The following is a 25,821-nucleotide window of genomic DNA, read 5'->3' as shown; positions in this document are numbered from 1 at the left end:
TAAACACTCTCTCCCCATGTTCTTTTCGCCAGGTCGTCTTTATTCCTCTGTTTCAGGACATCGCGCAACTCTCCACGTGTTTTCTTGTTTTGAACTTTTGCTTCCATTCTTGGACTTCCCTTTGCGTGACTTCTTTTTGGAGATCTTTCCTTGGTTTGTTTGGAACTTGACTTAGAAGAATAACTTTTTGAAACTTTACGTAAGTTTTGGAGTCTGCATTAGGGTTCTGCCAGTGATTTGCTTGGTAGATGAAGTCTACCTTTCTTCCTCTTTGCCAAGTTGCTGGGACCACAATGTAATTTATATGAGGACTCCAGATGATTATATATTGTATTTATGTGGTTTGTGTGCACTTTTCTATGACATGGTTTTTAAGTTCTTCGGTCTGTGCTTACATGACTGCTCAGCGTGGGCTGTTTCAAATTGCCCCTCGGGGATAAATAAAGTATTTTGAATTGAATTGAATTGTGACACCTGGTAACCTGCAGGGATGTTATAAGAAGCCTGCAGGGCCTCGTCAAAAAATTGGGTTCAGTACAAACATGATTTGAAAAGGTGAGCATTACTTAAATGTCACCAAAGCGATGATTTGTACAATAATGTGATAGGATTTATTTTGAACAGAATAATGTTCATTAAATCTCAACAAGAAATTACAAAAGATGCTGCTTAATGAAGAACACATCTGAAAATACATGTTTTATGATAATGAATGGATTTGATTTGAATATTTATGATCCACAAAGGGTGCAAAAAAAAGATCTATGATCCCTACTTAAGACAAACATGACAGCTTTGAGAAACACTTTCTCAATTACTTCTGAGGAAAACTACAAACAAATACAATATTTACCTAAAATGTCTTAACTATTTGTTTAAACATCCATTTCAACCAGAGGGGAAACCCTTCAGATGTGAAACCACAGCCACCTTACTTATGAGGATGTGTGAGGGAGTGTTTACAAGAATTAGATACATAAATTGATGCTTTTTAACAAATTTCTGCTGCTTGTTTACCTGAGGATCTCAAGCGAGGTCAAAGATAGCGCTGCATTTTATCTATGGATTTATCTTAAAGCTGCTATATAAATGGCTCTGTGCTGAAAAGCTGTTAGTGCTTTATTGCTTTCTATATTTTTTCAATATAGTGGGTTTTTTTTTTTTTTTTTTTTGTTAAAGCGCCATTCATGCCTCCCCGAGTCGAGGCTTTTTAGGCAGCCTCTTGAGAGTTGTGGATGGACCAGTAAGTACATCAGAGCCGCCTGTTATATGTGTACAAGTGCATGGAGGCAAATGCTTCTGGACACACACCCATACACGCACACACACATGGCCACTGTAGGCTAGCAAGATTTGCAGAGGTTGTTCCTTTGTTGTGTCTAATCACTACCTGTGTGTTCAAGCTCCACTCGTAAACAATATGTTGTGATGGTGGTGTGTGTGTGTGTGTGTGTGTGTGTGCGTGCGTGCGTGTGCGTATGTGCATGTGCATGTGCCTATTCTATTTTTAATGAGCTGAACACATTTGAAAGCTGCTTGTTCTTTTCCATCTCATCTCCGTTCGGTCGTGGCAGCAGAAATGGCAAACACAGGCCTTATTTTTGTGTCGCAATCAAGTCAAATGCCACAACATTTTGTGACGCGGTTTTGTTTTGAGCTGCTTGTTCATCCAGCAGATCCAAAAATATGAGACTGCAGGAAAGACAGGACGAAAGTACTCAGATTTATTTATTTTTTTTTTTTTAATGGAAAAATTGAAATGCAAAAGCAATTCAGAGCCACTGGCCCGGAACGCAGTAATCACCAGGAAACTTTCAAACTGAGCGAGAGAGTTTGAACGTCGGAGTTAAATTGTGTGTATTCTGGGATGGAGAAAGACGAGGTCCTGGTAGCTTTGCTAGGACAGCTCTCCGTAGGATTCACTGGCAATGCAACATGAATTTCTTGTCTGGAGGCTTATGCAGGTTTTTTTTTTTTTTTCCTATAGAACTGTGTGTGTGTGTGTGTGTGTGTGTGTGTGTGTGTGTGTGTGTGTGTGTGTGTGTGTGTGTGTGTGTGTGTGTGTGTGTGTGTGTGTGTGTGTGTGTGTGTGTGTGTGTGTGTGTGTGTGTGTGTGTGTGTGTGTGTGTGTGTGTGTGTGTGTGTGTTGCTGCTTCTTGTATGGCTTGAGGCTTTTCGTGCCTCCTATTCTCCGACTTGTATTTTTCAGATTTTGTACAAAACACTTTCACAGAAGTAGTCACAGTCGCAACATTTTCATCTATTTTTTTGATTTTATTTCTGTTGGCAAGGCGAAAACAAAAACATTAAGTTATGTTTTGCCAAACTTTGATAGGGAAATAATTTTCTCAGTTTTCATGGACAGCTCAGCTGTGTTTCTGTTCTAATTAAAATGAGTCTCTGGACACAACTTCTTTTCTTTTATCACTGTCAAGTTGACAGACCTAAAACTACGGTTTATTATTGGTGCATTAGGGGAAGTCTTGACCCGAAGTGTAGGGGACCCAGGTTTGAATCATTGTTGCTCAAGGCTTGAGGATCTGAGGACTTCCAAATATGATATTGTGCCTTGATTAAGAATAATTCATCATGTAAAACAGTGTTTCTGAGAACAATTATCTGCATTTCTTCCAAAACAACCAACAGATGAGTTTTGAGTTGCATCCAAAACAATATGACACATTTACATTATTATGAAGCATTAAACATATTTTCCTGTGGAATGGCTGCTTTGTGATGATGGCAAACTAGGCATGAGTGATTTTACCTTAAAAAAAAAAAACAAATAGAAAAACCCTACAATGTTTTAAAGAAAAGTTTGAGTTTCAATTCAATTTTCGATTTTTTATTATTTTTACAATAATTTTTTGCGGCACATTCGATTCATCGATTAAATCGATATTCTGCATAATTTAAACCAATGCATAATGTTAGCTGATGGTGACAGTTTGTACTTAGGATATTGTCTGCTATGTAAGATGACATACAATATATTAATCTGTTCATAGCAGTTTAAAAAAATTATGATTCTGGTGTCCAAATACCTGCACATGAAGTTGTATGTGGGTGAGCAACATGGTGTCTGTTGAAAGGAGCCTTACAGAGGCCAAAGTATGAAACAGAAAATGGAGAGGCTGCTTAAAGAGCCAGTATGCGATAACCCATGAAGAGCGGTTTATTTTTGATAAAAAATTGCAATAAAAGTAAACTAGTATTCACTCTTTATTGCATCAGAAAGAGTCACCCCTGCCACTGTCACTATCATGAAGATATACATCGAATCTGTACAGCCACATAAATGTATTCAAGGTTCTTGACAGTGATAAAACTGATGGAAAGCGACAATATTAATAGAGAATAAAAGGATGTTTGAAGATTATATGTTGTGTTCCTAATTAATTTGCCATCATATAATCTACAGAAGAAATGAATGGCTGCCAAGTGGCTTATGTGATGTACAAATTAATAAAAGAGGTGAAGTTGTCCAGGCCGGGAAACACATTTAATTGCTTATTTAGATAAGAATAGGCTGCTACAAGAACAAGGACTACGAAATAAGATAAAAATGTTGGATGCTTACAAAATCCTCATAGCACCAACCTTTACTGCCCGTTAGTTAACATAAAACCCTTTATTTAATGTTCATAGTAAGGAAATGTTCTGCTTTCTGGATCAGAAATAATCCATTGCACAATATTCGATTTTTGTGTGAATGAACAGAGTATTGTTTGGTCATTAATGGGCTTTAGTGGTGGACATTATTCCATCTCTTGACAAGACCAGCTCACTAACAGGATGCTGATTCATAATTCCATCACCTCCCCATTCATCTCTTGGCGGAAAAGCAAATGCACTCCTTTAACTCTACTCAATTTAAACTTATGCGTGATATTTAAACATCCTTGTTTGGGTTTGTTTTATGAATGAGTTTGCGCCTACTGCATGTTTCAAGTTTTTTGCCAACATTTTAACTTTTGTGGATGCAGCTGAGGATGGTCGACTACATTTTTTTGGGATTTTTTGATTATTGTATTTGATTATTAGTCTAAAAATTGAAACCCTCACACTTTTACACAATTCATAGTTGGGTGTTTCACACATTGTCAATGAATATATTGTGTGATTATAAAGCTTTAAAGAGGCAGGATCGCGGCGTCTCTGGGTAAACGATATCCAGTTGGAGGGAGTGTGACTCAGCAGCCGTTATTCCATGAAGATTAATATACAAATGAGTCAAATGTGGTTGTGCATTACTTCGTCGGAGTGATTAAATACCATTTCTTTCAGACACAGCTTACATGCTACCTTGTTTTGGGGTTTTTTCCGCAAGAACATCTAGTAATTCCCTACCACCCTGTTTCGAAACATCCTTGGTTTCAAACTGCTGGATATTTTCCGAGTTGTACGAGCTGTAACCTCCGTCACCTCCTCTGCTCATCCTGAAATCCTAAAATCCTCCGGGATGTTGTCGTGATTACACACTCCCCTGTGAGGAGTGCCATCAGCAGCACATGGAATCCGTTCAGCGGGTCATTATCCCCTACTGCTGCTAATGATGTTGGGAGCTGGTGTGTAACTACTTAGGTGTCTGCTCTCGAGTTAATCAATGCTGGATGGAGAAGATGTTGCTTCCATGCCACCTCCACACACGCACACACACTTGCGGAGTGCCACCCTAATTTATAAGTGGGATTTGTTTTTGTCTCTGCTGCGCGATGGTTGAGTCATACTGTACATTTCATTGGACTGAGTGACGGCTGCAGGTTGGCTGCTTTGTTAATATGAAGGCATACAGGGCAGAAAGAGCATCATTCTCCTTTAGTCTCTCTCTCGCTCTCGCTCTCTCTTTCTCTCTCTCTCTCTGCTGCTGGATGAGTCAGCCTCTCGGGTTCCCCTGCTCTAATGCTGAGGTCTGAGCCTGTGATAAGGGCTTTTCCTGAAAGCCAGTCTATCTGCAAGGTAGATTAAGAAGGCAGAAAGAGCTCGTCAGAGGAGGCAATGAGAAGAAGAAAGAGAATTGATGATTTTCGTGGGAGACTTGACACCCACTTTCTTTGTTTTCCCTTCCTAATTTGGCTGAGATTGCTTCCTCTTTACTGTCTTCGGCTAAATTGTAAACACTCCGGGTAACATTTCCCCCCAAAAGCTTCCTGCTTTCCCCTCTGCTTCATTCCACAACTTTAATGTCCTCCTCCTCCTTTACCGCCTCCCTCTTCCTCTCCTTTTCAATGCTCTGAGTTCCTCTCAAATGTCAGCGTGGCACGAGTGGGTGGCAGGCAGCACCATGTGAACGAGCCCCTTCTAAGGTTTTTTGCTGCAGTGCGAGGATTGGCAAAAGGGAGAAGAAAAAGAAAAAAAGATTGAATGAGCGGAGGAGTGCGAGTTGTGTGTTGGCGGTTTGACAGAAGACACCTGATGTGGCCCGAGATGTGTCGCGAGCTGTGTACCGAGTGTTTAACTGTAAAAGATAGTGTCGGTTAATTTCATCTCTGGGGAAGAGGGATTGAATGGTGCAACACACACACACACACACACACACACACACACACACACACACACACACACACACACACACACACACGCTTCACAAATATATGCATTCAGACTAACAGGGTAACAAGCATGCGCATACATGTATGAATTCACATTTCTACACCTCATTGACATTTTACACATATCAGCACCTGCTACATCTGGACACATGTGCTCACACAGACATAGACATTCGAATATATATGAACGGTGGATATACTCCCCCCTGTTTAAAGTCGTATTTCTACATTTCATGGAGAAGAAAACACACACACACACACACACACACACACACACACACACACACACACACACACACACACACACACACACACACACACACACACACACACACACACACACACACACACACACACACACACACACACACACACACACACACACACATTCAGCCAGTGTGCTATGACTCAGAGGGGAGCAGCTGGAGTGAAGGCTCCAGTGGCGGTGGTGAGCTGTCACCATCTGGAGGAGTACATGTCTCCCTGCCTCCTCATCCAGCAGCACCCCCCCCCCCCCCCAAAAAAAAAAAAAAAAAAACGCTGGGTGTCAGCAGATCAACATGTTTCTTGATGTCACTTGATTATTGTGTGTGTGCGTGTGTGTACAGTAATTAGTCGATACTCCAAACTGGATTTTTTTTTCCCCCATTTTTTTTTTCTTCCGAGCTATAACCCACTGCAGTCACATCCTCAGTCTGTCATTGTTTTTCTCTTGAATGGCCGGTCCAGCACTCGGATCAGAGGAGCTTTGATCAAGTTTTGATGGGCTGTCTCATCTAATAACCGGCTCTATTTGTCTGTGTGCTGAAGGCTGCACCTGGGCTACGGACGTCATCAAGACGCAGAGGATTGGAGGGACCCAGGAAATATTTATACAGGGGGGTTCGGTAGTTTTGGCCTTGTCAAACTCTTTTCATCGAGACTGGGTGGATAAGTCGGCTTGTGTCCTTTGTGTTTGGACATGTACAAGAGGAAAATGGGTCTGTGAGTGATGTTTGCTATTCGCTGACATGTCTGATATGAACCTGTTAAAATGGACTTTCTCTTGACAAAAGGCAAGTTTGTGCTTCACAAGGACGTGAAGAGACAGTTTGTTTTTTTCAATAACTTGATTATGTACACAACTTAAAATGACTAACAATTCTTTTTTATATACAGTTTATTTGTCATGTTTTTTAATGATCTCACTATTTTCAAATGGATATGGCATGTGAAAAAAAGCAACCGTATATTTACTAATGTGTGTACACGGATCGGAATATTGTCAACATTTAGATAAATTTTTTTTTAAGGGGGATTATTTATTTTCTTATTTTCTTATTATTTATTAACACATCCATACTATTTTAGTGGCACAAGACAGCAGCCTAATGTCAGGACAAACAAGTAGCTGAAGGTTTCTCGCCTTTATTTGTCACCATCTTGGCTCCAAAGCTGGAAGGAAGCTGCCATGGAGCTGAAGCCCCGATTATATAATGAAAAGATGTTACTCACACTTAAGGTGGTAAAATTCTATTTATGTAAAAACATGTTATTCTCATAGTTTCAAGCAAGGAAGACAATAAAACTGTGTATCCACATACTGCACAAGTAGATGGATCAATATGTGCATCAATGGAAATCACTGGGGTGACACTCCCATATATCACCACAAACTCTTCTCACGCGGATCAGAAGTAAAATAGTTAAATGCTAATCTGAAAACTGAAAACTTCTGATTAGATTGGCCTTGTCTAATAGGAATCATGATGATGAGGTGGTGTTTATGATCCGATCAGAGTCCATCTTAACGGGACATTGGACTGATGATGTGGAATTTCTCCGCTTGAGAAGCATCTCGTGTGCAATTTAGGACGCAACTGAGAGTTTCTGGATGTCGATATAAATGCTGTGACTTCTTTACTGTAACTTTGCTTTTTAACAGACTGATAAACCTCGGTTTATCTTCTTACTGGGCCATACAGAATTTATGATAGAAGTGCCGCCAAGAATATTTTAACGTAACTGTTATACATCTGCAGTTACAAGCTGATGAAAAGTACATGTATCGACTCCCATTTAATGGTTTTTCATGCATAGCTAAACTTTGCGGGATGACTGAAAGACTGAAGCTTGACAATTACCATTGACGTCTTGTCGTTGTGCTTTCATTTTGTGCTTTCAGTGTTTTACTGCAGGCAACAGTGGAAGAAATGAAACATCAAAAAAAGAAAATTATTCCAGAAGCTTGCATACCTGCATCACGGAGGGGGATTTACAACCTTTTGGGAGACATTAGCTTTCACAGTGGTCTGTTGTTCTGAATTTAGTGCAGAGATTAATGTTGTTTAATCTTTTCTTTTCCTGCCAAGGACAAAATCTCTTGAGATTTGTGCCATTAAGATGACTGTGATTGCAAAATATTGGCATCATCCAACCAATGTTTTTAATTTCGGATGTCCTTTAGACGGCAACCCTGCTTGAACATTAGTAACTAATAGTTGCCAACGTGTCTGTTTGCTTTGTTTGACAGGGTCAACACAGATAGAGCACTCAGTAAATCTGCTGGCCAGACTTAAACTGGCCTCCTTTGGGGAAACTAATATACATGCCAGCTCCTTGTGGTCGAGCCCTATAAACACATGAGAGGGAAGGAACACAGACAAACCATGAAAAAGATATACATTGGCAAAACCGCCTTAAAAGTCTCTCGAAATGGTGGCAAACATCCGAAAAAGAGGTAAGAGCGAATCTCTCAGACAACATCTTTCCACCCGTCCTCATTTCTATCTGTTTGTCCGTTCGTCCGCCCACGAGGCGTCTCCTCTCGCCATCCAGTGGTGCTAAAGCAGCGTCATCCCACCTCTTTAAAGCCCAGAAGTCATGCTGCCTCGTCATCTCATCTCTCCGGAATAAAAACACTCATTACGTCTGACTCAGCTTCTGCTCACAGAGCAGGTCACTAATGGGAGATTTTTCATCCCCGGAGCTACTTCACGTAAAGTCATCTTCCACCAAACAGCAAACACCTGTATTCCCCAGCTAATGCCTGCCAGTCGTACAGAAACAGGAGGTGAGGAGGTGGGGGCTGCAGGATAATGCAGCGCTCAAATGCCATCCAGTCAGTTGAGACTCTCATTGGATTACTCTGTCGGCAGGTATTTCTCACTCACTGACATAGTTGTGGTTTTCAGGAGATTTCCATAGAAAAACTAAAACAGTATTCCATATTGTGTTTGAATGTGGAATTTGTCATCGCAATTGTACTCAGCAGCTTCTCCACACATACCATTTAGCCTGTGATAGCGCTTTATTTGTAGATGACTAAATGGAAACTGCACAGAAAGGTGCAAAAGTACTGAGTACAGAAGGTATAATTTTATTCAAAGCTGCAGTACTTAAGGATGCCACATCTTAAAATGGGCTTTATTGTTGATGTACTTTTATATATATATATATTATTTTATACAGTTTGTGTGCCACTTCAAAATCACAGTCTTGTTTATTGCTTAATATATCAGCAGCTAAAAGTTTTGAGCCATGCAACAGTTACATTGCTTGGATTTTACCCAATAATGTGAACAATTACAGTTGCAAAGAATCCATGTAAAACCAACCCAACCTTTATGTACCACTTTTGAGACAATGAAGGATAGCTCAAAGTGCTTCAATGAAAATGATTCAATGATTGACAAAAACAAATAAGAGAAAAAACTATTTACAAACATACTTGCCCATATATAAATATATATACATACACAATATAACAATGTGAACAGCATATTAGAAAACAACTAAACCCACACAGAGGGGCAACCAGAGAAATTCCACACAACCAGAGAGAACATGCAAACTCCACACAGAATGACAAACATGGATATAAACAGACATATAAAAATTCCTGTATTTGTAAAACGTACACTTGAAATGATTAAAAATGTGAAATAATTTTTTTTTGTTTCAGTCAGATATGATCACGTGAGACATGCATTGATACGATTATCAGTTAGAAAATACACTATATACGCTGGCGTAAAGAGATGAGTTTTAAATTTGAGTTTGCCTTCAGAAGCAACTAAAAGTGAGGAGGCAGGGGATCAGAGAGGTCATCCAGGCTAATAAACAAAGTATTTCAGTCGGCTTATCTCAAGTCATCATTTTATTATCAATGCAAAAGTAACGGTCATTGCAGAAGTATAAAAAAAAAAATGTAATGTGTATTCTGCTTTGGGTCTAATGCAGCTGAATTTGAATGAAATGAAGTACCAGTTTTTTACTGTTTGGGTGTTTTATTGCATTGTGAACAGCAGGCATTCACTCAGACTCGCAAGTGAAATGACACATTTGGGGGGAAAAACACTCGTAAAAGGACCCCAAAATCCTGCTTGATGACGATAATGTGCATATTTGGAATTTGTCACTACCACCCTGAATATCTTATAATATTGTTATTAAACAGTTTCCACTGTTTGCTCAGCTCAAAACTGTCTCTACTTACAATTTGGACTGTACTGAAAAAGTGAAAACAGTTTTACCTGGCAGAGTAGCTAAAGCAGGTGTTGCTAATACGAATAGCGGCCATTCTGAAACCAAAGCAACTAAATATGATTTAACCATCACTTTTGTTTTTATGTCTATTCGTAAAACCTGTGATTTCTTTTCTGAGATGTGTCAAAACATGTTGGGTGTAAAAAAGGTTGCAGGGACTCGGCGTCGACTGCTCAGCTGTAATTTACTGCTTGGATCAAAGCTTACTGAATGACTTATACCTTTATGATTATAACTGCTGCATTCAGTAAGTTGAGCTGAAATCATATGTGCATGGCTTTGGTACTGAAAATTGCAACACTTGGTGTTTGTGCCTTTTGTAAACTTAGTAAAAATATGATTTTACATTATAGCTACTGAAGTGACATGAAATATATGTAGGGAGAGGAATACCAAAATTCGAAGTGAAAATGGTACAAAATTGCACGTTTTAAGTACATTTTAATGCAGTGTTTGCCACTGAATTCTTTCAAGTTATTTATATTTTCATGTACTACTGTACTTTATTTAAGTGACATATAAAACAAAGTTACCCTCGTATCACTTATTTGATAATTTTTTTTAAATGTATCACAGTGCATATGATCAAATACCTTGTAACAATGTTGAAAAACTTCAAAGCAAAGGGACAAAACTCACAGTTTGTGGGACACAATTAAATTTAAAGCACAGAAAATGTTTGTTATGAATCTTTTGATTTAAGTCTCATTATCTGACATTAATATTGAATAAACTTTATTCTATTCCAAAGAACCATCTGGTAACTTGTTAAAGTAAACTGTCCCCTTTTTTTTTTTTACCCTTTTCTATTCTTACCACAGCATTGGCAGTGCAGAAAGATAATTTCTGTTACCATGTTTGTCTTTATAATATCTTAACAGGACATGCCAACAATCTCCTTGAATAAGAGTGATTGTTGCTACAAAATCTATACCACAGAGCCACAAAAGTGGGATTACATAAGTGAGTACTCAACACCAACTTCAGCATTAATGAATACAGGTAAAATAAAGGTGCATCACATTATTCAGGATGGAGGATTTTTGTTTTGCCTCTGTGTGTACTGTCTTTATAACTCTGGGGCCCATGTCTGCTGCGTCTACCTAATAATTTATTACAGTCTTTGTGACTATAGTACCAAAAAAGAGACAGCGAACACAAAAATTTGAACCAAAGAGAGCAGAGAAGTGTAAAGACTTGAAGTATTTAGTCTACTGAGCTCAGGTTCTGTTTAAACGGCCTGACCCGGTCTACTTCTCATCCCGCTAATTGCTGGAATAATATCATGTGTACTAATTAGATTGAAAGTGGGTGATACCTCTACTTGCTGACCTGGAAAATAATAATACCAAAACCATCTTTTCCAAAATATCTCTTCTTCCCCGTCTCCACCATCCCCCCATCACACGCTCTCAATTTATGATCTTGTTAAAAGAGAGAAAAAGAGACAAAAGAGCAACGTGACCGCATCTCCATCCACTCTGTGCTGTCCAATAGAGTCATTACCCTCCTTCCTCCATCTGTCCATCAATACAAGGTCCATTAAGCCCAGCCGTGCACATTCAGATCCATCACGGCAACAGACATTTCCTCTTTCCCTACTCACACTTGCCCTTTTATTAGATTGAAGCCGAGGTAATGCACATACTCTAAAAATAGTCATCATTGTGCTGTCTCACTGAATTACATGTGGTGGATATCGCTGTTCTGTAAATCTAAGCCTTCAGGGTCCATTCATATGATGTATTAAAGTTCATTGGCTCATAGTTCATCAGATTACACTCTATTTTTTCTATTCAGCGGGACCAATCTCACTTGTGATTGGGTTTCTGTGAAGTGCTGCAGAGCTTAAAATGCTCTGTATCCCTGCTTACCCCTGCTCGATTAGGAATCTGTGTTTTGGTTCCATGTGTTTTTCTTTTCCATACAAACAACTTTTGGAGTTTTAGTCCCTTCTTGTGATGTTCTCATCACAGCTGCATGCTCATTCAGTGGTGCATTTGAACTATATGTAGACCATTTTAGCTCCATTTGGATAACCACAAACCCAAGTTGCAGGCTTGTTTTCTTTCCCATCAACACAAATGTCTGCTCTGTGTGTGTGTGTGTGTGTGTGTGTGTGTGTGTGTGTGTGTGTGTGTGTGTGTGTGTGTGTGTGTGTGTGTGTGTGTGTGTGTGTGTGTGTGTGTGTGTGTGTGTGTGTGTGTGTGTGTGTGTGTGTGTGTGTGTGTGTGTGTGTGTAGCTCATTGCTGGAGCAGAAGGAGGACTTAAGGAAGAGGCTTTCCTATACAACTCACAAGCTGGAGCTCCTGCAGAGTGAGTTTGACTCCACGCGGCAGTACCTGGAGACGGAGCTGCGACGAGCACAAGAAGAGCTCGACAAGTTTACAGATAAGCTGCGCAGGTAGGAACCAACAGTCCAATGCATATTAGGTACAGGTTACAACTCTTTGTTGCACACAGGTTTTCAGTGATGGGTTTGCAGATAGTATCATTTTATGTTTTGCTCTATTTACGTGTTTCCTGTTCTGACAAAAGTAAGCAAAAACTCCAAAAACAGGTACATTCGTCTCATTTCACGATGAAATAGGTCATCACAGCACAGTCTTCTAAATAAGCACATAATCACAAGCATTCATCCTTCCATCTGCTTATCAAGCCTCCCTTCCTCTGTAAATCATACACCTGAGACAGATTGACAGTCCATCACAGGCTTACACAGTGAAATAAACAATCATATATGCTCATACCTACGACAAACATAAAGTCACTTGTTAACTGAAAAAAACCCAACATGTTTTTGCATTGTGGTACGAAGCCAGAGGAAATCCAAGTAGACCCGGTGAGAAAATGCAAGCTCCACACAGCATTGCCACAAACGGGAATCATACATGTCTTTTTTTTTGGAGGGGGGGGGGTAAATTGACAAAAGCATGCATAAAAACACATTTCTAACACCTGATGGAACTTGTTATTTCATTTGAAAATTCTCCGGAATTGATGCCATATATTCTGCACCTCCAGCGCTGAATGCTGCCGACAGTGTTTTGCTTTCAAAAGCTCAGGAATAGACACAAGGCTGCCACATAATGTAGTGTTTTAGTGTCATAATGAAGGAAGTATAGTCAAACCTTTCTTTACAGGCATTGTTCAAAAATAAACCTTAACAAATGTTCATATCAGAAACAATATGAAATGGCTTCCACAAACTGAGAAATATCACCAAATCAGAGTACAGTACAGTTTGGGTGTGCATTGGTTCACTTCAGGCTGCAGCGACTGATATGCACGGTGATGAGGTGCTGCTGGCTGTTGCCGAGCAACATGTTAGCCTCCGGAGTTACAATCCAGTTACCAATGTGAACATTTTGTTTGTTGAAAAACCAAGGTTTTACTATATTTAGATGGCTGTAGGATACAACACTGTGAAATATAATCTGTACTCGGGGGGGCCAGTATGCATTTCCTCTCTGATTCATGGGGTCTGGGTGTTTTTCCCTCAGAGTGATGAGATGATGCTGTAAAGACAGCAGTGTAGTCTCAGTTTAGCTGGACCACAGTTGTTCCTCTCCACAAAGACAGGCTGTTACATCATTTGAGTCTTCTTCACCAGCACAGACTGGATGTGAACTTGATTTCAGGCATGTTGAGCTCTTTGGATACTTTCTGTGCCTTCAGGTGAACAACAGCTCTGGTGAATATTCATGGAATGCGAGCGGCATTCCTTCATGTTTATTGACATTTAAAAGACAGGACAAAAGCAGATGTCTCTTCTTTTTTTTAATAGGTACAGAAGAGAACGTTTGTCCAAAATCTAAAGCTAAAAATCCTCATTGTTAATCACACCAGCAACAGAAACAAGGACAGACATATAATTCGACCAAACCACCACATGCAAAAAGTTTCAAATAGCCAAGTGGGATTAAACGTTCAACTTTTTAATCCAATTTTTTTAGTGCTGCTTTTGTGCTGCAAAGTGCCGAACTGAACTTTCCAAATTCAACAGTCACCCGAGGGCATCGACACTTAGCCAGTCTGCAGTTCTGGTCCACTGAGCAGAAACCCTCAAACTGAGGAAAGATGAAATACACGGAGGGAGTTTCAGGAGGAGACCCTTAGCCCAAAAAACATGGTAAACATCTAATTCTGCTCCTGCTGCTAATGAGGGCCAACTTCCTTTTCCACACTCTCTGTACGATTTAGATTTATTTTTTTAAACTGAGGTCACAATAATAAATTAAATGATTTATCAGTAGTTTGACTCACTTTGGCTGTTTATTCTGTCATTTAAAGAGAAGTGACACATTGTTTTCTGAAAAACAAGATCCAGGTTGAATATTTTTTCCAATTAATTCCAACTATAAAATGCAACAACTAAAAAGAAGAAAATATGAACCAAAATAATTTCGCTTCACTAATAGTTCTTATAACAATATGGGTTAATATAACAAAACAAAAATAAAAGCATTCAATAGAGGTTAATAATTACAGCTTTTACAATCAAGATTTGGACTAAAGTCAAATGCAATTCAGAGCAAGTCAGATTTATAGTTGTAGTCAAAGTAGTTGTGATGCATTATGGTAAGCCTTTAAGTACCCAAAGGTCTGTATAATGTTACCAAAATGTTACCAATAACGAAGTTATAGGTTAAAACCTCATGAAAACTAAGAGCTTCGTTTGCAGTTGCTAATGAGTATAAAGGGTCAGATATGAGCCAGTTGTTCGTCCACGTAAAAGCAATAGGATTTCAAGGGCCCCCTTTACACCGTCTAAAGTGTCTTATTATGGTTTTCTTGCACATGTGCAAATCACATTTTGACAGTTTCTGATGAAAACAGACATGCCTCTGATTTGGCACAAGGACTATCTGAGACTTCATTGCTGGGAAGTGAACTTCCACAGAAAAGATTCCAAAAGATGTGAAATACTACAGAAATACCAGATTAAGCTGTGCCAGAGGACATGAAAAGAAACCTAATACATTTTGGCAGAATGTCCTTTATCAAAGTAAACCAAAACAAAGTTGTTTTGGATCGTAATGGGTTGGGACATATTTGATGTGTGCGCCCAGCCAAGTCAAGCAGTGCCAGTAAAGACACTGTGATGGGAACTGTAACATGGGAAGATAAAGATCCTCCCATGAAGGGAGGGTTGTGACCTCAAACACTGAATGAAAATTGGAATTATTTTGAAGATTTGTAACCAGCTGATAGTTTGTGACAATAAGTTGATGCAGTAATGTGCTAGAAGAGTAAAAGTTAGCCACCGTTGGTGCATTAACAAGTCACTGTGAGATACGAATGATTACGTTTTTCAATGGAAATAATGTCCAAGTGGGAACCGAACCCGAAGCTTAAACAAAAACCCAAACAAGCTCCAGTACACTTAAACTGAGATGACAAATGTGTACCTTCTTGGTGTATTATCTGTCTATATGTATATATTTGTGTAATTAGTTCAGTAGTTCAGTTTGTGTCTTCATCAGTTAAATCTGGCTTTGTGTGACAAAAATAAAAGAATACAGCTTTTCATTCACAGTTATGAGTCATATCAGTCTCTAACTATCATGGTTTCCCTGCTTTGCTCACTTTTATCAGCTTTTTGATCACGTCTTTGATGACATTTTCTTTGATTATTCAGTGAGATTTTTTTTTTTTTCAAAGCTTGTTCCTAAGACGTTGAACCTCTGACAGATGTGGTAATATGTTAACTTATTTCGTCAAATGAAATCAAACACAAGTTACAATTAATAGCAGATCATTATCTTGTGCCACAAAACAATCTGATGGAAATATTTGAGTCATTACAAGGTCATTACAATAATTTGAGTCAGTACCATTATACTCCTGTGCTTTTTACACTAAACCATGCGGATTACATTCCTCCAGCCAGTGACGGGGTAATTTCCAGGGTAAATGTAAAAGCCAGTGGTTATTTAAAGTCTTGGAGTCTTTTCTGTTTCTTATCTAAACAATTTATATAACTGTGTCATTTCATTTTAGGTGTGGGAATCAAGAGGAGTTTTGTCCACTGCCCACTCTTACAATTTGCACATTGCAGTGGTTCACAGATTGTATTTTAGCTCCTTTTAGAGACTCGAAGAAGTGCAAGCTTGATGTTGCCTCTCTCAAATTATCTCAGCTTTGGCATAAGAACTGCGCATTTATTACCTTTCGGTTTACTTGCAATTTAGTAAAGCACAACTCGAGGGAAGTTGTTGAGGAAAAGAACCACTTAGATTATTGAGATATTGTACATTCATTGCCAGAATAAAAGGCATCCTGTGGCCTCTCTTCGATACTTTTTCAGTGAGCGGATCAAACCTCAGAGATGAGACAACATCTTATGAATAAAAGAAACTTTCTTTCTTCACCTGCATGTCATGTTATTCTTCCATATGCGTGTGGTGTGCAACAAAACAATAGATTCACTCTATTAGACGGTGCAAGAATGACATGCCTCACTTGCTTCTAACCTCACCACACATCACTAAATATGAGTATGTTTGGATCAAAGTATTGTTGACCTGGATGACAAAGTAGTCAGTAAATATTTTTGTTGGTTGGACACTTCCATGCAGGCTTTCCTCCATTAAATAAAACACATCTTTTGGGTAAACTCTGAGCGTACTGATGTGTCTATTTCCAGCTCGACGAGCTCTCCAGCAGCAGCAGCAGCAGCTGTATATTTGTGCATACAAGCCATTGTCTCCAAGTGAGAGATATTGTTTATCGTGTCATTTAGAATACAAAGCGGCTACTCGGCGCTGCAGCGGATCAACCAGGACCTGGAGGAGAAGATCCACAGAAACGTAAGTGTCTCAAATAGTGTTACTGTGTTGTCCAGTCTGTACATGCACGTTCTTCATGCTCACAGTACCTGCAGATACTAATTAAACTGGCATGTCGCGGGGTTTAGAGACAGTACAGAACACTAAGAGAGCCAGTTCGAATATGAATGCCCTGCTGTTGGTTCCACTGACGCTAATTACTGCTTATTACAATTGGCTGTCCTCCTTCCAATGGCAGAGTGATAGCAAGCTCATTGTTCCTCAGTGCACTGCACCTCACTTCATTTGTCAGACATTGCTTTTGCCAGAGGAAAGATACAATTAACTAGTCTGCCTGGGAACACTCCACGACCATCAGGTGTCTCTGCTCTGAATAGACAGCTGAAAAACGCTCATCGGATGGGTTTGTTACAGCACAAGATAATAATCATCGCCGCCGCCACTGTGATTACAATGCGAGATACCAGGGATGGATAATAAGGAGCTGAAGGTCACGCAAAGCTTTTGTGTAAAGAAAATTGGTCATTTTCAAAATAAAGGCCAACACTTCTTTTTTTTTTTCTTTTCCTTGTGAAGTGTTCTCATCAGACGTTATTGATTCATCTCACGTAAGCCTTCCTCAGGGGTGAGAGAGGAGCTGAGCAAGCCTGTGTAATCGTGAGAGCTTGTTTACTCCAAACCTGCCACACACCCGGCTGACCCCTTCGACCCAGCACAACCACACAGAATGTAATTACATGATAGATGAGTGTAGAGATGTGGTTTGAATGTGCTTCCAGGGGTGAAACATTTTGCACACTGCTGCTATACATCCAAAAACCTCAGGCCAAACTCTGTTACATCGACAAGTATGGATGATGAAAGAAATTCAGCTTTGAGGAACTACAATCTCTGCCTTGTGACTGTTTCTGATATATCATATACTGGGAATGAAATGAGTAAACCTGATATTTATGTTATTGTAATGCATATGTTTTAAGTTCGAGTGACTATAAATGTAATGAAGGCATTTTAAAATTGTAAAAGAAGCTTTAGTAACGGGTTTTATTTAAAGTATTCATAGCAAAAGCTGCAGCCCATCATATTTTCTCCAAATTCCAACTGCTTGTAAATGTTATAGGGATAAGTTTCATCAACATTGGCAGTTTAGTTTGATTTTAAAGGCATTTATTCATGTATTTTCACAGGATGTGCTTGCAAAGTAGCTTATGAAGGGGAAATACATTCCACCCTCCTCTGAAACCATTGAGAAGAAGATAGAGTTAGACTGGAGTATATTGTTCCCATCCACACTACATTTCTCTTGAAAATACAGGATGGAAAAAATGAAAACAATGTGATAAAACACAAATCTTCTCACTTGTTCATAGTTGAACTAGAATGGAGTCCAAACTGAAAGCACTCTTGCATCCTTGTAATCTTTAAAACTCTTTGGTTTCCATCAGTCGCAGCACCACGACGACGAAAAGCGCGCTCTGAGCAGAGAGATCATCGTTCTCAACAACCGGCTGATGGAGGCAAAGCTCACCATTGAGAAGCTGCAAGAGGACAATGTAAGTGATGATCATGCAGTTCACTCTGGTGTTTCCTCTCACTATTACCGTACATTCATATTTAGTGCGATCACTGAAAGGGATCGTCTCTGTTCCAGCGCTTCATAGTAAAGGTATATACTGCCTTTAGAATGGTACCATTCTTCTTCAGTTTGAGCTCAAGAAATCCGGCTTTATAATCTTTAAGGGTTCGCAAATGGCTCGCGACTCTACTGTTGCTTTACTGTGTTACTGTCACTCCCACAACAGCCCTCTATATTATGACAGCATTTATAAATGAGTGCTAAATGCTTGTCAACAATAACTTGCAGGCAGAAAAGTGCCATCGCAGTCCGACGGATTGCCATGTGCCTTTGGTGACTATGACAGCTCAGTAGTTTACTACCAACAGAAGGTTGGTGACACAGCTAATAAAAACCTTGAGTAACGCCAAGGAAAACACTAACACATGCAATAACTCTGCTTCCCAAAAGTGGGCTTATCTGTCTTTGTTTGCCCTGCTGTCATTGGAATTAACTCTGTCACATGTCAAAGCTCAACCTGGACCGACAGAATGAGAACAGGTTCTTTTGGGTTACTATGAGACCAAACCTGATCCCACCATACGATTGGTCAAAAAAAGGAACTTGAAAAGAAAAAAAAGTGTTTGATGCCATAATGTTTCTCAAAACAGATGATTCTCAATACTGGGAAGGATTTCTAAAAGGTGCTCAGAAGAAAAACAGTGCTATGTGGACACTGACCATAAAATAGTGTGTTATTATAAGTTATTGTAGTTAATATCTATGGTAAGTGATGGTATGTATGTAATCCTGCACAAGAAATTGATGTAATTTCGAGAAACATCTGTCCCACCACACAGGCACACACACCATGCTGGCCTGTCTATGTGTAAATATCTAAAAATGAATTACTAAAGCAAGGATATTTAAAAAGACTGACTTATTAATATGTTTGCCTCAGACAGAATTCAGCCTTTTGGCTCAAGATATTTTTTTTTTTGTGATTATTTCTGTTGTTCACAGCAACAGTGATCAAACACCAGCAACCGAAGACACTTTTGTTGTGCTCAGTAAAACAACAAAAAGCAGAATCACAAAGAGCAATCCCGTTGATGGACAGATGATATTTGCAAGCGTTCGCTGTCAGATTCACTGTTGCATTTCTGATGAGGCGCAGTGCATTTTGGGGGAAATTAAAGAAGAAACACAAGACTACTGTCTCAAAAGAAACCAAAAAGTATTCAGCACCATATTCTTTTCCGCAATAGTTGTCTGCTATTTCTTTTGATTGTGGCCTTGTGCCCCAACAGGACGTGTACAGGAAGGACTGTAACCTGGCTGCTCAGCTTCTGCAGTGCAACAAATCTCTTTACAGAGCCCAGCTCTCTGAGGTGAGACCCACACTCACTCTTACAAGCTGACATCTTCATTTCCACATGGATTCAATGCTCTTCAACCTCTCTAAAGGCTGTTTATATAGTTCCTCCAGTTTTATTCTTTCAGCAAAGTGTCAGTGATACGGGGCTCTGCAACCTTCCGCCTAATAAAATTTGTCCGGAGCTGCAAACATTTTTTATTAATCAAGCTGAAAATAACAGCGCAAATCAATTTCCCAATACAGTTTTGTTGCATTTTCCAAAAGTGTGGTTTAGGTTGTATTCATGGGATTAAAGACCTGCAGTTCAATTAGGTACAGTATCATTGGCAGTGAAAACAATCACTTCTGTCTACATTTCGAGAGTTTTCACATTTAATACCTGCAGTGGAAGTTGGTTGGACAGGTGACACGTTTGGATGTCGTTTCTGTTTTATAGAGGAAACCTTCTTTCATCTCAAACTGCAAGATAGGACTTTTTCAAAGAGCTGTGCAGCACAAATGGATTAAATCTACATTTTTCATGGAGCCACTACAGAGGAGCCACATACGCACTTGGTCTTAATTAATAGCTATTCTATTAATGTAATTAATATTTTGGTGATGATGGCAGGTGGGGGAGTAAAGATCAATAAGTAGAGCATTATAATAATAATATAAATTCACCTGGAATAAAAAGGTTTACAGCTTTCTGTTTTTGTAAAAACGTATGCCACCAACATAACAATGTAATTTTGACAAATTAATATCTAAGAACATAGTAAATGTTGTGTGGGCTGCGGAGAGACATTTTAGATTGTACCTTACATTTAGTTTAACTCCCCCCTCGACAGCAGGGGGCCTTTTAAAATGCCCGGCTTTTTGTGAGGCAAACAGTATTTGCGTTTGGAGTTATTCGAGCTTCATTTTAAACATATGAGAGGTAATACTTCTGCTTGACTCATATATTTAATATTGGATGTGTTTTGTGCAATCTGCTGGTGGAGACATAGATTTTATCCCCCCTGCGGAAATCCAATAGAAGAAGCAGCGATATGGAGGCCAGAAGAGGATTATCTCCCATGCTTAGTAAATCACACCCTGATTAACTAACTAATTTATATAATACTCATTAATACAAAGTTACAAAGTGTCGTGGAACAAACACCAAACCACAATAAAAGCAATCTATTTTAAGCCATTTCTCATTTGAGTGTGAAACCTTAAGATCTTCAAGATTTTCTGCGTTCTTCTGATGTGAACCACAAAAGATATTCATGAGAGAAACAATGTGGTGATGATGCGTAAAAGTGGAAATATTTGCTGAGATAACTGTGGAGAGGGCGATGTATGAATGAGGCAGTTCTGTTGCTACTCTCAGCTGTTTCTTTTCAGCACAAGGCACGAATAGGGTGGAGATTTTGCTGTCTCGACTGTAAGAGGGAAGGTCACCTTGCCCTTTTCGACTCAGGAAAGATAAGAGACAAGCCAGGATGGAGCGACGAGTACTGTAGGTCACTGCAGGAAGGACAGAGATGAAAAAAATGAGCCTGGAATATATAATATGTAAAAAAAATTATTTCTTATCCCAAATATCCTTAAAGAGGAGAAAGAGGAAGGAATTGTGCTTTCAAAAAGTTGACAGAAGAACAGTCTTATTGGAAAAACTTGCAATTGTCCTGATCTGACACTTTATAAACACAAGCTTTTACAATGCCTTCCTCCAGATGTGCCAGGTGTAGATATACAGTCGGTGTTACTATAACCTGTCAACAAATCTCATTTATTTCTTATGGGTCAGCCACTTGAAACAATATCTTTCATTCTGTTTTACTTGTTTTGAGGCCATCGATTTGGAACATGGGTCTGAGTTTAGAGTTCATTTCACGAACGCTAACAGCTCTGCTATAGGTAGATTTTACTTCAATAAGGTATATATTGTGTGTGTTTTGTCCTGTCTGCCGGTAAAATAGCTTTTATGTCGAGGCATAGGAGACACATTTTTCCTCCATTCTGTAAAAATTATTAAGCAGAAGGGGTAGACTAAAGTGGTGTTACATAGTCTAGATGGAGGGTCGATCACCCCATCCTCTCCTGCAGGTCACACCATGTTCACGAGAATTATGGCGACTAATGAAAACTCGACTATATGTCTCTAAAATATTATGCTTCGGATCCATATGCGAGTGCATTGAATGCTTCGCTTTTAAAGATTGTAGATTGTGATTACAGAGTATTTACAATTCAAGCTTCAAATGGGTTCAAGTGAGTTTCATCCAGTCTTCACCCGTGAAACCCGTAATTCATTCAATCTTCAAAATTAGATTGTGGGTGACAATGAATAATTTGTCCTATTTCTGCAAATATCTCAGTTTAAATCCTGCACAATAAGCCTGTTGTGTGTTTTTTAATGACAGCTTTTACCCAAACGAAGGTGCTGTGATATTTTGTGTGTGACACTGTATGAGACAAGAGAGATTCAAATTCTAGCAGCTTGAGTGGCCTTTTGGTGTTGTTGTTCAGATGGAATTGGCAGGAAACGCATCAGATTTCTGCTTGATTATGAAAAGCAACAGCACTGCTCCTGTATATATATATGAGTCAGTAATATAAAAAGTAAACCAGTCTTTCTGCTCCTGTCATTCACTTTGCAGTTAAACCAGTGTAATCTTACTGCACCAGGTTTGGTAATCGTGTAATTATTTGACAGTGATTGGGCACAAAGCAGCATGAAAACCACTTGAAAGCACATTGTGAGGGAATGTGAAGGACAGCTGACAGTAAAAAGAGGTGAAACTCCAGTGTGTTGGCAAAATGTAAATGTGGCGCGCTCTGAAGCTACATCATAGCATCCTGCTGTTACTTGTGAAAGGAATGCATGTGGTTATCGATGAGTGTTTTAACACTTGGCCAGCTTGGTGTCACTTTTCCTGCTGCATCAGCTGTCGGCCTGGTGCCATGCCCATGTGACAGTACAGAGTAGATTATAAAATGAGCACGATTTTAGAGAATGCCTTGCCACGTTTTACGCATCTGGCTGAATGGAAATATCAATGCAAACTGCATTGGATTGCATAAGACTCGTTAACACCCCCCCCCCCCCCCCCCCCCCCCCCCCCACACACACACACACACACAAACACGTATACAATGTAGGATCTATCATAAAGTGCAATAGAAGCGTTCTGTCGGCTCACTGCCAAACATAATGGGGGTCAGAGGCCATACATGCACTCTGTGTATGTCGGCCGGCATGCTGATCCTGTGGGTGGAAGCTAATCGAAAGCATATTGATGAATGGTGCTGCAGCATTTTGAGGAGTGTAGTGGCTCTTCAGCACCTACTGAAGTGCTTTAGCCGTTTGTTTTGCTGCAAAACAAGCGCAGAGAGGGTATAAAATGATCAGGCTCCCATTTCTGCAAGCCATGAAAAAAAGTAATTGCGATCTTATTCGAAACAAGCCCAAATGAAAAATGTGTGGACAGTAATTGAGTGGTATTTAGTTTGGTCCAAGGTGTAGAGAAACTGTTATGATAAAGTGTCTTTTCATGTTGTCTGTAGTATTTGTCTTTCCTCTTTCTACAAACGTTATAATTAGCTTGCCTCTCATTGCCAATTAGGAACAAAGGACTAGATTCTTGTTGGTGATGAGCTGCAGTTAGCTTACTTCTTGTTGCTATGGAGAGAGGTACAGGTCGTGGAGGGTTGCCTTTTCTTATTGAGACATGCTCAAAATAGAACGTTTTTTTCTATTCTGAAGGGGGGAATTCAGTTTACACAAAGGCATATATGTCTCTCTTATGTCGAAGTTCTTGTTACACTTTTTTAATATAGTTGTGAGCACTATAATGGCGAAAGCAGTTCAGTCTACACTATGCTGTCATATTCACCTAAAATAACCTGCGTTATTAAGTGGCATTCTGCAGTGCAGAGGAATTTAAAAAATACCCTGTTGCAACAGGTTTAGTAAATGGACATTCATCATGCATGTATATACACACCAACAGAAAACGCTGCCATGAAAAACGCAATTTTAGATTTTGTGTTTTTTCGCAAAAACAACCTGAACTTGAAGGTCAACAAACAATGTTGTTCGTCTGTCAGAAACTTACGGCAAAATTATTTCAATGTGACTTTGTTTACGGTCATTGACTCCAAATTCCAAGTCAGAAGAGAAATACAACTATCTACAAATATAATTTGGACTTGCTGAAGGAGAAAATGTGAAAACATTTTGGCACAATTGAAATTATAAAAAATAAAATATATATATATTTGCACTCAAGCTAAAATGAAATTATGCAAATTGTTGAAAGTGGTGCCGAGTGGTGAAGGAGGTTGATACAAGTTGTGTTTATGATGTCGAACTATGGTATTTTTACAAAAGAATGAACAGTTTGAAGTAGTATTTAATGGAAAGACTTTTATAAAGCTTCTAATTACACCGATAGACTAAAGGAAGTGTTTAATTTTTCAGTGGAGTGTTCAAAATACATTTCACACTGATAAGAGAAGGTGCCTGGAATTTAAAAAAAAAAAAAAAAGCTCTCCATCTGTTGGTACAACACGTTCTTCACACATTTTTTCCTGCCTTCTCTTTTTTTTTTTTTCCATTACACTTGCAGCTTCCCGCAGATTTTCAGGAGCGACTGACCATGCACCTGGAGGACTCTCCTCTCTGCCACACCTACTCTGACTCCGTCCCGGCCTCTCTGATTGCCAAAGTGCTCGAGAAACCAGATGAGGCGGGCAGCAGCAGCCAGGCCTCCCGCTCCCCCAGCCCCCAAATCCAGGAACATGCTTTCATTTTGGAAAGCCTGGGCCCCGGAGAGCGCCTGGGGCTGCGAGCTGCCTACAAATCTGACCTGTACAGTAGTGACACGGCTCTCTACTGTCCGGACGACCGCCACCGCGAGCGGAGGCCCAGCATGGACGTCCACGGTGAGAGGAAGCTGCTTTACGGGCCCCAGAACTCAACCGACAGCACCCCGGAGGAAGGCTCGGTGGGGCTGCGCGCTGGATTCTCCCAGGAGCATTTTACCAAGTTCCCCGCTGCGCTGGGGGGCGGGTCCAGCTCGTACTCCAGCTTCAGCGGGGGAGGATCTGAGGAGAAAGGCAATGGCCCTCCCAGCAGCGCGGCCTCCTCTCCCCGCCATCACTCCCTCTACATGGACTGGAGAGATGCCGGGGACTATGAGAGGAAGAGTGACTCATCCTGGGACGGAGACAGTCCCGGAGTCTTTGCCAACACTCATCCCTTCCAACAGGCGGAGCTGAGCCACCACCAGAACGGCAGCTCGCCCGTCTACAGCCGCACCATGTCCTCCTGCTTCAGTGAGCCCTACGAGCCGCTCCCGCCGTCCTCCTCCCCGAGCGTCGCCTACGAGGACAGCCGTCGCGGCAGCACGCTCGCCCCCGAGGAGGAGGAGCTGATCGGTCGGTGGAGGCAACTCAGTGTGGAGGACCTGAGCGCCCACAGCTACCGCAGCCCCGGCCGGGCCTCCCCGTACAGCTTCTCCGAGCAGCACTTCTCCGTCCGTCCCGCGAAGATCCGACTCGGGCCACTTTACAGCAGCTTCCAAGAAGGCGCCGACTACTACCATCAGGGGGTGGATGTCATGGACCCGGTGTGGGTGGCCGCCAGCCCGAGCCCCGAGTGCAGCCCGGGCCTCCGGCAGGCTCACAGCCAGGCCCACCTGTTCCGAGCGGAGGACAGCCAGGAGTCCGAGCACAGCCTCTACCACTCAGGGAGCTCCAAAGACAGGGAAGGGAACGTGGCGGCCGGAGGCCAGAGTGCAGACTACGTGGACCCCAGCCCCAACAGCTCCACCGAGTCTCTCAACCAGAGGTCCCTGGAGATGGCCGCCGAGCTGCAGCACTACCAGGTGGAGATGCACAGCCTTCCCGCACAGCCAAGCCAGTCGCCGCCACCGGCGCCGCCGCCGCCTCCTCCTCCTTACAACCAAAAATTTGGCTCCCTTGGACTTTCCAGGAAGGACAGTCTGACCAAGGCTCAGCTTTATGGAACGCTCCTGAATTAA

General features: G+C 40.6%; 1 protein-coding gene across 1 annotated transcript; it reads left to right on the top strand.

The window, feature by feature from the left end:
• Positions 1-8,173: 8,173 nt before the first annotated feature.
• On the top strand, positions 8,174-25,821 carry LOC308142939 (brain-enriched guanylate kinase-associated protein; the record flags this gene model as incomplete). Its single annotated transcript, XM_080513558.1, has 6 exons — positions 8,174-8,271; positions 12,323-12,484; positions 16,826-16,892; positions 18,317-18,424; positions 19,737-19,817; positions 24,406-25,821. 6 exons carry the CDS (start codon positions 8,174-8,176, stop codon positions 25,819-25,821), a joined length of 1,932 nt encoding a protein of 643 aa, XP_080369684.1.

Source organism: Blennius ocellaris (assembly GCF_963422515.1).
Source record: "Blennius ocellaris genome assembly, chromosome: 18".
In the NCBI taxonomy this organism is placed as follows: domain Eukaryota; kingdom Metazoa; phylum Chordata; class Actinopteri; order Blenniiformes; family Blenniidae; genus Blennius; species Blennius ocellaris.
Note: the sequence above shows the minus strand (reverse complement) of the source record. Positions and strands in the feature narration are given on the sequence as shown.